Source organism: Benincasa hispida, chromosome 11 (assembly GCF_027475165.1).
Source record: "Benincasa hispida cultivar pf3 chromosome 11, pf3_genome.v1.1, whole genome shotgun sequence".
Taxonomy (NCBI): domain Eukaryota; kingdom Viridiplantae; phylum Streptophyta; class Magnoliopsida; order Cucurbitales; family Cucurbitaceae; genus Benincasa; species Benincasa hispida.
The window spans coordinates 39943956-39957760 of NC_143488.1; the positions used below are offsets into that span (position 1 = coordinate 39943956).

At 30.2% G+C, this 13805-nt stretch overlaps 1 protein-coding gene across 1 annotated transcript; it reads right to left on the bottom strand.

Annotated features, from left to right (window-relative positions):
• Positions 1-5177: 5177 nt before the first annotated feature.
• LOC120089983 (adenylyl-sulfate kinase 3-like) lies at positions 5178-8110 on the bottom strand. The gene is made up of 7 exons (XM_039047438.2): positions 7433-8110; positions 6828-6968; positions 6393-6542; positions 6200-6318; positions 6020-6104; positions 5749-5795; positions 5178-5551 (listed from the first exon to the last, which is right to left on the bottom strand). Exons 1-7 carry the CDS (start codon positions 7689-7691, stop codon positions 5462-5464), a joined length of 891 nt encoding a protein of 296 aa, XP_038903366.1. The 5' UTR covers positions 7692-8110; the 3' UTR covers positions 5178-5461.
• Between the last annotated feature and the right edge of the window lie 5695 nt (positions 8111-13805).

The following is a 13805-nucleotide window of genomic DNA, read 5'->3' on the forward strand; positions in this document are numbered from 1 at the left end:
ATCCAACTTAACAATGTATAAGAATGACGATTATTAAAAGAAAGGCTTTGGTCTTAATATGCATGGATTTTATTTCTTTTTTTTTTTAGGAATAATATATTGCATGAATTAACTGTACACAAAACCATAACTCTACAACTAATCATGTCTCATTTTTTTACTTACTTACTTAATTAATTAATTAATTATTATTATTATTATTATTATTATTATTATTATTATTATTATTTTGCTTTTCTATCTTTTATTAGTAAAATTGGGTAGTTGGTCACTAACACATTAGGGCTATGTTCATTTTGATAACACATTTTTTTTTCTATTTTAAGAATATATTTTTGCTTCATGTTATCTGGAAAAATATTTGTACCTTAATTCTCATTTATATTTTTTATTTTTAAGAGATGTATTCAAAATATATGTGAACTATAAAAAAAACAAATAAATAATTAAAAAAGCCCCAATATTTGGTAACCATTTTTTATTTTAATTTCTTGTGTTCTTTTCTAATTTTCTTTCTTGAAGAAATGTGAACTCTTATTCTAAATTTCAAAAACAAAATATAATTTATAAAAATAATTGTGTTTTACTTTTCAGAATTTGACTCGATTTTGAAAATATTGGTAAAAAAATCGACAACACATAACATAGAAATTTAGAGGTGGAAGTAAAATTTAAAATGTTTAATTTTCAAAAAAAAAAGTTACCAAATGAGACTTATAATTAGTTTCTAAATTTTCTATTTCCAAATTTTCAAAAACATAGATGAAAATATTATTTTATTTTAATCATTTATAAAATATAAAGTAATCCTTTTAGCAAATTGAATATAACAAGATTCTTTTATGCCAAAAAAAAAAAAAAAAAAAAAAGCTGGGAAATTATTCAAGATTATCTCACAATAAAGGACTGCAGATTTATAGTTAAAATTAGAGCAATAATATCTACAATTTAAGACAGAAAATAAGCACAAATCAAGGCAATAACTGATGAGTATGATTTTCCTCCCAATACTTTTTACTGATGTTTTTGTTTAATTCTTTATGTTTGAAGATTATCGCAATTGTATATATAAAAGGAGTCCCCGTTTGTTAAACATGTTTTTCCGTGGGATTTTGGGACCGATATTTAATATTCTTGTTTGTTTAATAAAATTTCATTTTTTAAAATTTATGATATTATTATCGAGGGAATTTTAAAACTCATATGATATGAATTTTTTTAATACTTTACAAAAGTGTGGGATTTTTATGTCAAGATGAATAGTAAAAATATAGCTTAATTAATTAATAAATTAATATCAAATATTTATTACTATTAATTTAATTAATTATTAAATATAAATATATTATTTATACTTAATAAATTTCAACTAATATCTTTACCATTAATATTTTATGTTATCTTAATTATTTAATATAAATTATTATGGTCAATTATCAGTATTCTAATTAATTATTAACTAATTTTATTATTTTCAGTAATTAATTAATTAATTATTAGTTATTTTATTATTTAAATAATTAATTAACCTAATATTAAATTTAATTGATCTCTTATTTAGTTTATAATTAAGTAATTATTTACTTTTTAGTTTTTATATATAAATTATTGAATTGAATGCAAATATTTAACTTCCAAACATTAATTATCGCATTTAAAATTTAGACATTCAAATTTCAGATATTTAATATCTATACCCATGAAATAACTCTTACGTGACATAACTTTTGCCACTAAAATTTAAGAAGATACATACCAATTACCAATGTTATTAGTGACATAATTTAAAGATGGGGTAGGTGCAAATATATGTGTTTGACAAAAACTAAGAAATATGGTGAAAGTTAAAGATGGTATTGGTTGTAATGGAAATGTGGGAGAATGACATGCATTATCATTTATGTGTGGGGGAAAATTGGTGACTTCCAACTCAAACCTCTTACCTTTAAACCAAACTTATTTTGGTTGCAAAAGTTGTACAAAAGATTGAAAGTGAGTGGTGAAGGAATCATTCCAACTCTTCACTAATTTTTTTTTTTTTCCTTTCTAGACAAATTTTATTTTGATGGGTAATGTTTATTACATGGGCATGACATATGGTTCCCAACATCATACTTTATTTTGAAAAATGACACATAACTATGTAGTTAATATATATATAAATAATTAATTGAGTTATATTCGATTTAAGGTGAGAATTTGAACTTTTGAACGTGTCATGGAGTATATAATGATGCATAATACTTCAAATTGACATGTTTTGTAATTATGATATGATTAGGACTAATTTTTTAATTTTTTAAAATATTGCTTAACTATTTGGAAAGACTTAACCATGACAAAATTGCTTTTAAATGGGCAAAATACTTCGGTTGGACTTGAATTGATTAGGCTTAGGCATGCTTAGCCCAATCCTTATTTAGGGTAAGGATCTAAAAAGTTTGGCATTTTACACCATTTTTCCACGTGTTTGAATAGTAAAAACTATTTAAGCTTATGGATTTTTTTTTTTTTTAATTTGATCTAAGAAATTTATAGGCCAACTTTCGGATACCACCTCGACGATCCCCCGGCAAACTTTTGGCCAACAACTCCGACAATTGTCTCCAGCCGATATTTACGACGACTCTACCGACAAATTTCCAACCACCAATTTTTGCTGATCAACATTAAGAAACATTAATAAAAACACTTTTAATGTATAACAAACCAAACAAACTTATATATAAAAATACTTTTAAGAATTACTAAACACGTATGTTTTTATTTTAAAGACTTTTTATCAAAAAAAAATTTAAATAAAAATGAATCTTTGAAAACTATTTTTTTTATAAGTAATTCGAGGCCTTAGTTTAATTACAATGCTTTTTTAAAAAGTATACTTCTCTTGCTTCTATTTTTTTTTCTTTGGGAGGTTTTTTTTTAATAATAATTGTTATTAGATTTTTTTTTTTAAATTCTCTCCCTCCCCTTCTTTATTTAAAATTAATATTTCCTTCATTTTTTAAGATTTCGTTTTTTTTTTCTATTTTTTCTAGCTAAAATTGATCACTCATATATGTCGAATATACGGGCAATATAGTAGAAAATGTAAAAATAAATTTGCATATACCATGATTTATTTTTAGTGTGTTTACAAATATACTAGAAAATATAAATATACATCGAATATATTGTTGGGTATATAACATGATATGTTGTACAAATTGTGTTGTTCATAAATTTATTAGTTAATGCACTGATTTATTTCTAAAAAAATTCAAATATATAGTATTATATATATCAAATATACCTCATTTTCTCATTTAAAACTTTTTGTCGATTCTTGGTTTTATTTATAAGGACAACAATTTTTGGATTTTCAGAGAAACTTTCCTTACTATAGATTCTAAAGTAAAATTGGTTTAGAAAGTTCATAACCAAAAGAAATTTTGCATACATGCTTATTTTGGTATTAGGCTATATGTGTAGAAAACCCTACTTTAATTTTATAATAGTTTCATTTTTTCCCTTAGTCAATTTAACTAGTTAGAAGAATTGGAATGTTTTTTTAAACCGGATTAAAATATTGGAAACAACCTAGCGGCCAAATAAAAATTAAAACTCAAACTTTATAATTTTTTTTATTCCTCACATGTAATTTGATTAAAAAAATTATAATTTTTCAATAATTGAATTCAAGATTAAAATACTAATTCATTTCAATTTGAAGTTAGCATATTATTGTAAAAAGAATTGATAATTTTCAAATTAGTTAGCGTGACAAAAGACTATAGAATTTTATTTCAATACTTAGTAAAATCAAAATACCAAATTATTAAAACAATAAATTAAATAAAATTATAATTTTAATCACATGTCTATTTCAATTATTTTTTAAAGAAAAATATTCTTATAAATATTTAAGGTTATTTTAGGTTATTTTAAACTTAATTATATTAAAATAACTAATCTAAAAAATTTAAACTAATCTAAAATCTAACCACTTATTAAATACAATAAAATATTTACAAACTTATGGTTTATAATTCTGCACATCATTCTCAGGCCTCCAAACACAGTTTAAACCTAGACTACCTAAACCACCCAATAAAGATGAATGGAATCTATACGTCATTGGAGCAATTGCAAAGGAAGATTGATTTGTATGTCAATAAGGTGACTCCCTTACAGGTCGCAACCTGTCGTAATAGCAAGCTCATCAAGCCATGTTTCATGGTGTCGCCTTGTCCAAATATATGGAAGACGAATATCGATGCTTCTTGGAATAGAGAAAAGTAGTATGGCAGTTGGGGTGGGTGGTTCATGATTCTTCTGGATCTCTGATTAGTGTTGGTTCTAAGAAGTTTATCCAGGAGTGGTCTATCAAGTTATTAGAAGCTCAAACTATTATCGAGGGGTTAAACTTTCTCTTTGCTGGTGATCCACCTCTCCCCCTTCTATTGCGATTGAATCTAATATAGGAGGTGATCAATTCGATTAACAATTGTTCGCGAAACTTTACCTAAAGAATGCAATTGATGAGATTTGTGTGTTGATAAGGCAACTAGGGTTAATTGCACTATGTAGCATGTTTTGCTGCTAACTTTGTAATTTTTTTTGGTTTTTTCTTAATCTTCCCATTTAGAAGATGTTGGATTGTTGACTTCACGTGTTAGATTGTGGGTGTTATTTATGAGAATTTGTTGTCTTTACACTCTTAAATTGAGCTTGTGAATTTCAAATTTAAAAGAAAAAACTTCAAAATAAAAAATTTCATAATTATCAAACAAAACCTAAATAATTTTTTTATTACTTTTTCTACGGTACTTGTCAATGTATATATACCGGTCATACAATAGAAAATTGTAAAAATCATTTTCTTTTGTAAATTACTCTTTACACACACTTTTCTCTCACTAATCTTTTTCTTTACACATAGATATCATCCACTAACTCCTCTCCACCAGTTCCTTTTAGGTCTCTTTTATATGCACATTTTAGTAATTACCACTAATCTCTACACTCTCTAATTGGTCTCTCCACACACTCACTAGTCTACTCTTATGCACAAGACAACAAATAGAATTGTGGAAATTTGAATCTTCGACATCGAAAAAAAATAGTACGAAAGTGAGTAGATATGATGCCCTCTTTTTGTATGCATACAAAAGAGAGAGATTGAGATTAACTTATGGTTTCATCAAAAATATCTGATATACTTTTTGTATAAAACATTGAACCCTGTTTCAAACAACTCTATATTACATTATACAGATCAACCTTTTTCAGACAACATTCTACACCAAACCTTCATTCCTATCTGTATCCAGAAAAGAAGTGGACAAAGAAGAAGCAAATTAGATGTCACAAAACAAATAAACAAAGCCAAAAGCAAGTTAAGTGGATTTGCTCTAAAATAGAATAAAAATTTCAACCAAAACTTCAGTTGTTAAAAGCCCCTTTTCGCATAAAGTTTGAGTTAAGCCTGCAGGAAGCCCTTCTGCTCTAGGTAACTCAGTACTTTCCCTGCCATCTCACTTGGGGAACCTCCATTGTGTTTCAGTAATATCTGAAAACCCAAAAAGTTCAAAAGGGTCTCCCAATCAGATTCAAAAACAATGTCTCATTCATAACACAACCAGTTATATTCATAACTAACCATCAACATATACTGCAAAAACATTTACTTTCAATGTAGTAGAAGCATTGATCTTTGCAAGAATGTTTAAAGAGATGTTTTCATTTTCCTCCAGAATTTGGAATTACCTCACAATTCAATGGTACTTCATATGGATCATCGATACCAGTAAAGCCTGCAAGAATATGACTTTGTTCAGTTGATAGACGAATTACGATGATTCTGAGCATGTACAGTTAACTTAAGTCCATTCGACAATATCTTCAAGTCAAAATTTAGGTTGTCAAAGTTAGGGGCTAAAATAAGATTAAAGTAATGCTCCAATCACACCAAAAAAAAAGTGAGAATTAACAAGATCACCAAGTAAATCTAAGAAAGATGTTAACAAGTTGCAGTGACCTTTGATCTTCCCTGCCCGTGCAAGCTTATACAGTCCTTTTGCATCTCTAGCTTCACAAACTTCAAGAGGAACATCCATGAACACCTATATATTTTTAGCACATTTTTTGTCATATACATTTCAGATGCAAGGTAAGAACCCTGCTCAAAATCTATAGTATGCATAAAATGAAGAGATACCTCGATAAAGTATCCATCAGGCAAAATGGCACGACAGGCGTCTCGATCCCTTCGATATGGGGATATCAAACTAGCAATGCAAATAACTCCAGCATCTGCAAACAGTTTTGCAACCTCACCTAATTTATGGAAGAGGTATAATTAGCAATCATGAACAGCCCAATCCAAAGTGTTGTAAATGAACCGAACTTACCGACCCTCCTTATATTCTCAGCACGATCTTCTGCTTTAAAACCGAGGTCACGATTCAACCCATGCCTGACATTGTCCCCATCAAGAATATACGCCAACTTTCCCATTTTGTATAAGCTTTGACTCAAGGCACAGGCCACAGTGCTCTTCCCTGCAAGTTAGCTAAGCATATTTAGAAAAATTGGGCCGGGTCCAAAATGTCCCAAACCCAACTTAAATATTTCAGGCCAAATTTTTTGCTATCCTTTTCACAAAATCATTTAAAAAATGACCTGAAAAATCATATTCAAATATTTCATGGTTGGGTTTGGTCTATTATCCAAACCTGTTCATTTGAAGACAATCTAAACTATAGATTCTCTAAACCATGATTATTACATAAAAATTTAATAACCATTAAGCTGTAAAAGCAAAAGGAAAAGGTTAAATGACAAACCTGAGCCACTGAGACCTGTGATCCATATGACACAACCTTTCTGTTTGAGAAGGCTCTGTTTTTCATTCTTTCCAACTGAACATTCATGCCACTTGATATTGGTAGAATTTCCTACTGTGGATAACACTCCATGATTTTTTCCTGATTGAAAAGCATCTTAGTAATCTATATAGCTTAAACTACAGAAGATAAACTCACACCATGAAGAAAAAAATAAGACACCACAATATAAGCCTATGCCAACATAGAAACAATTCAAACATTCTGCAATTAAATCAGCATTCCAATAAATCAAAGAGTTTCAACGTCAAATTGTAAATTTGTAGACAAATTATGAAAATGTCAATGACAATATAACTAATATCTGCATAAATACAAACAAAAAGGTTCTTGCTCTTCCAATTATCTTATTTCCACTATCTAATGAATCAAACTAGACAACCAAAACACCGGCAATTTCAATGAGATGTTTCAAAGGGAAGGTCCCACATCTTACATTACGTTAAGAATCTCAAGAAGCAAAAAATAACAGATATTCCGATTCAACCAAAATCAAAGTCCCTGAATCAAGATTATATCAAAAGACATAAAAATTGAAGCAATACCCGAGTTCCCAGCATGTCCATTGCCCAAGGTAGTATCAAACTCAGTCTCGCATTCACTCTTACCCAAACCATCGACCTTCCCATTAACAATCACCACCCTCGAATCCTTCTTCTCAACCCCATCCCGCCAAACCACCGACGATCTGAAGCTAATCCTATCTGGAAACCTCGCGAACCCAATCGCCGACGGCGAAAAGGATTGGTGATGGAGCGATGGCGGCAGAAAACCCGGCAACGAAATTCCCCCAATCGCAACCATATTTCACACACATCTCAAAAGGGAAACACCATTGATAGAAAAATAAATAGAAAAACTAAAAAAGAAATCGAGTGATGAAATCAAGGGAAAATGGGATGCCATAATTGGTCGAATGGCGGAGAGGCTCTCCTGTTCTTGTCCGCCATAATAATTAATGACCGGTGGAGAAAAAAAAAAAAAAAAAAAACAAGAATCACGAACCCTTTTGGCGATGACCCCTCGTTTTGAACCTTTGATTTAGATTCTTCTTCTTCCCTGAAATTTATGAACCGTAGAAGAAGAATGCGGAGCCGGAGCCTGCGGAACAGCGAGCCGTCCGGAGAAGAAGACGAAAAAGAGAACGACGACGTTTACAGTCCGCCGAAAGAACGCAATAAATGTGTGCGAGTTGTCCCGACACGACGTGAAATTTTAAAATTATTAAATAAAAAAAACTAATATATTATAGATAATGACTGAATTGACTGACCTAAAAAACACTATTTATATATATATATACATATATATTATGATAATTTAGGAATATTCCGACTTGATATTTAATTTGGATTTTAGGACTTAGGAGAATATCTCTGATGTGACGAATATGAGCATAACTCAATTGACATAGTACTTGTATCATCAATCTTGAAGTTAGAGGTTCAATTCCCCCACTCTACATATTTAATTCAATACCTTTGTAAAATATATATATAATTTATATTTTAGGTATTGTTTGAGGAAAATATATATTATGGCAAAATTCAATTTTGGTTAGTAGGCACGGATGTATGAAAAGTGTCAGGGGCACGTGCCTCCCTCACATCGTGTCATTTTACATCTATATCGTTTTTATTAAATATAAAAAAAATATGTATTTGAATATGGAATAAATTGTGATGCCTGCACCTACAAGACACAAGTAAGGAGGTTGCTTAGTGGTAAGGTGATGGTACTTTGTAAACTAGTGATAGGAGTTAGAGCCTTATGGAATTATTTTTTTAAAGAAATGTTTAGTACTACATATTAGACATACAATTGAGATGTTACTGATCTAATTTATATATTTTAAAGTTCAAGAACTATATATCACATAAATATAGACTTTAATGGGCTAAAATTTTAATCTTATATGAAGTTATGTCTCTAACATGAAATTTTGGATATGTCACTAATTATATGTCAATTAGTATATGAATTAATCATGATCTCCTACATAAAATTCTAGATATGTCACTGTTGATTAACACAACCGTAATAGAATATACTCTCTCTTTTGAAGTATGAAATTTGATCGATCATCTTTGCAATTTAATTTTTTTAAAAAAAATCTATTTTGATTGTTGGATTTTAAGTTTGCTATGTTGTGACGTATACAATTTTTAAGTAATTGTTTTAGCTTTAAAATTTATTCATTTTTTATATTTTGGACCACTTGTTGGGGTCTTCAAGTCTTGATTGTATCATTCTAGAGATGTTGTATACTGATTAAGTTACATAGGTCGAGAAGCTAAAGATGAATTGACTATGTTTGAGTTAGAGGGTCAAAAATATTTATTTTTGGTAAAAAAATTAAAATCAAGTTTGAAATTATCAAATTGATTTAAGGCCACGTTTACGTCGGGTGAATGAAAAATGGTGTAATCTGGGTTGATACCAATTGGACCATCAATATGAGCTAGAAAGATAGTATGATTTTATTGTATTTGTTGGTATTTACTTATCAATTTTTTTCAAAAGTAGTGTCATTGTGATTGAGGCACTTTATTTTACATCATTAATTGAAAGGTAAAATTAAAAAAACTAAACTACCCTCACAAAATGTTTTCTGTTCGATAACACACCCATTGAGGACCATTTCAAATAACTTGTTGATTGTTTGAGACCACTTATCTTCACTTCGTCAATCTTCAACTTTAGACTTCCATTTTTTAGGGTTCCTGGGGCAATTTATTCCATCACCCATCCATAAGTAGAACATTTTCTGCCATTAAAGTCCACTTTTTACTTCGTTTTATATTGCAGTTGACTTCAATTAACTATTCAAATATCTACAATTAGGGCTACGTTGAAGGAGTCAACCAGAGAGGATGACGATTCGTCTAAGACCAACTTCTTTGACACCCATCAGACGCATGGACATACAATTTTGACCAATCGAGCACTAACACCCGAGAGACAACACTGAAGCCCCTAATGGTTGATGAAGGTGATGAATCAGCAGACGAACCAGCATTGGTAGAAGGGAAGGCGAGCACCACATAAGAACTATCTCCACAAAATCCTGCACCAACTCCTGTTCCAACAACGAGAGTTAATTCTATTGGTTCAAAACCTAGCGTGAACCAACCATCCCCTCGTGAGGCATCATTGGTGTCGGTCAACTGCCCTCCAAACCGAAAAGGGAAGAGAAAGGTGAAAGAGATGGGAAGAAGTTAAAAGGATAAGCGAGTACCAGTTGCGGAAATGATCGTGTCCTAATTTTAATTTTACATAACATACAGAAAATATAAATGATGAAAACAAGATATACAAGATCTATTAAGCATATATTTGTATAGAAATTAAATAGGAAAAAGAGATTCAAAAGTCAAATACCCTTGAAGACTAATCTCTTCTCAATTCCTCTTCGAAACCCGAACGAAACGAACATTTTGATCTTAAAAATGCAACAATCGATCGAACACCACCACGCAAAAATCATGTTATTCTCGGGGTAGAGAATAATTGAGAGTTGTGGGCTTCAAGATTAATTTGGAGAAAGAATTTGAAGGAAATAGTTTGAGAGAATAAGGCAATATCACAGGCACACCAAAATCTCTCACTTTAGGTGTATTTATAAGTGGTGTTCGGGCTCGAATCGATGTCGTTAGTTTGAATCTCACTGAAACAAAAATATTTATAAATCACCAAACCTACATCTTATACTAACAAGTAGCATAAGCGGCAAGCACGGGGTCGATCCACAGGGAAAGCTTGTTTAATCTTTTCTTAAGCTAAGTTCAACTATGAAAGCAATAAAAATGGGGTTTTGATAAAACAAGAAACAAACTTGGAAATCAAAGGTTAAAAGATAATTGTAAACAAAAGTGGTTCAATCTTATTTCTAGTTCAAGCTAGACATTCAATGTAATCCCAATCATCGTTTTTTACAAATTAGTCATGCAAACGAATTATGCACACAACTACTCGCTTGACTTGACTAGTCTAACCTCTACAAAGGTGGATAGCTAGCGAAATCCAATCAAGAGAGCGTTTTAACTATTGATTAAAGTTGGAAAGGTCTAACCTTAATCAACCTATATGCCTCTAGTTCTATTGGGTTCGAAAGCATCCATATAGAATAGAAAACATATGCATTAAGTTGAGAATTCACTTGTGTCGATCAATTGTCAAGATAGTCATATTCGATTAACCAAATTTGTTCTTGAATCTAGCAATTTATATATTCTAGGAATAGCCATCAAATACAAAATTAACCATTGCCACTTGGTAGACCTTAGCTAGACTACATCCTAGCAACACATCCAATCAAGATTATAGCAAAACTAAGAGTCTTGGCTTAACATGCTTAAAAGACAAAAATCACTAAACATGCTTTTGGAATTTAAAACCGATTCAAGAATCCATAATTTCATAATGCAGTTTATAAAGAAAAGTAGAAAACTCAAGAAGATTGCAAGAATTCTTGAAACCTTAGAAACAAGATTGACAATTACTTCACAAATCAATAGATAAATCTATGAAGAATTCCATTACAATGTTTACAATCAAAGAAAGAAATGAAAATCTAACGAATTAGAGACAAAGTTACTAAGGAGTGGAACTGGTGAAAAGAGAAACTTCGGACTCCATGAAGAATTTTGCCTCACTTTTTGCTGAAAATGAAAGAAAACGTTTTATAGTTGCAGGTTTAGTGTCGCGACTTTGAGGCTAGCATTGCAATGCTAAATCGTAAAAAGGCCAAGAAGCGTTGGGCTAGGGTCTTTACGTTGGGTTGCGCAAGGCGCGCACATGCACGGATAATCCCGTCAAACTCCGGAGCGTTGCAACGCTGTCCTGTTTTACAATAGATGGATGCTTTCTATCTTCAAACGTTGCTTGACCCTTCTGGAAGGGTCATAACATTGGGTCTGATGGAATTTTGGTATTTACTCTGACTTTCTTCAACTTTGTTAACTTCTTAATTATTCTCAATCCTTTTTTGCCCAAATTCTTGAAATGACTCCTAATCGCTCTCAGGACTATTTTACCTACAAAATGAGTATTAAAAGCAAACAAATAATACAATTTTGAGGGAATTAACGTAAAAAAATATATCTTTCTTAAAGACCTATCAAAAACACCCCCAACTCAACTCTTGGTCGTCTCGAGCAAGTCAAAACTAGAAATATGCATACAATCAATCAAAATATGAACATTCATTGTATATTCAAAGAACTCATTCAAATTGTTTATATGTTCATTTTGCTTACACAAAAATTTGATTCACATCTCTCTTTTCAACAAACAAGGAAGTAAATGAGACAAATAAGCATTTAGAATTTTAAAATTTTTCTAACAAAGAGTTAAAACCTATTTTTGAAAAGAAGACGTCTTTTTCTTGTAAAGTCATAAAAGAAAGGACTACTCAATTTTAGTTTTAAGGATTTGAAGGAAATAATTTGAGAGAGCAAGACAATATCATAGGCACACCAAAATCTACACACTTTAGATGTATTTATAAGTGGACAAGAGGAAAATGAAAGAACAAATCAATTCATCTTCCATATGCCAATTACTGAGAAAATATAAAGAGAAAATATTATTTAAAACAAAATCTCTAATTAAAAAAATATTTAATTAAACAAAAAAATTAATTTTTATTTAATTAATAAATATACATAAATTAACAAATTCATTCATTTTCCATATGTCAAATAATGAAAGAATATGAAGAGAAAAAGTTATTTAAAACCAAATTTTTAATTAAAAAACATTAAATTAAACAAAAGAACTAATTTTTCTTTTATTAATATATATACACACTCACACACAAAACGCATTCTCTCATTTAATCAACAATATTTAATATGGATCAAATTCATATTAATATTTGAATCGTATTCAAATAATTACTTTTCTCTCAAATAAGTCTTTATATTATAATGTATCATATACATTATATTATATCTCATAATTATATCTAATATAATAATTTTTCTTTTGTTAATTTGAACAATTCAAATTAATCAAAATTAATTCGATTCTCACATATCCCAAATGAGCTAACGAGGGGACCTTATAGACCTATAATTTGAAGCTCCAATGGTACTTGATTAATTAATCAAACTATTTGATTAAATTAATCAACTTTCATTAACTATTGGTCACTCCACTAAAAACTGACAGTTGCATTATTCGCATTATAGATATATTTTTATGTCCATTGGATATAACCAATCAACAGTGCATCCACCCTTCACAAATTGCTCGTAAGTACAACTAGGCCAAAATTACCGTTTTCCCCTATAGTTATATCTAACTCCTTAAGTACCACTAACCCCTCTAATAAATAATAAGTTATAGTCCAACTATAACCTAACCCTTCTCGGGCCAAGAGAGAATGTAGCCCACATTATTCAAACCTCGAAACCAGCCCTTAAGGGAGAAAATTCTCTATTTTCTGTAACTATAGAGAATTAGTAAATTCTTTCTTATGTAACTGACCCAACTACCTAATCAGACAAAGTCCTAAAATGGTAGGCATATTGAGTCAACAAAATTGGCCACTCTCACCTTTGCAAATCAAAGGACTGCCTTCATAAGCAAGAGTTCACAACTCACTCAGGATTCAGGTTAAGTCACTTATGGTCATCTTGGTGAAATGTAAGTCTCTTTTAACAACGGTGTTATATAAAAAGATTATTCATTTTGTGGTTCAATCTTATACAAACTCTTTGTATAGAATACCCTGCTCAAATATCTTCACATGAATGATCAGGATCAGATTATTTGTAGCACTTTACAATAATTGTAACAACTAAAAAGTTGATCGTATTCATAGTGTCACCAAGATAAAAGTACTCAGCCTTATCCATCTATTACAAACTGGTTAAGTAACAACTTAAACATGATCCACCTGTATGTCTATAC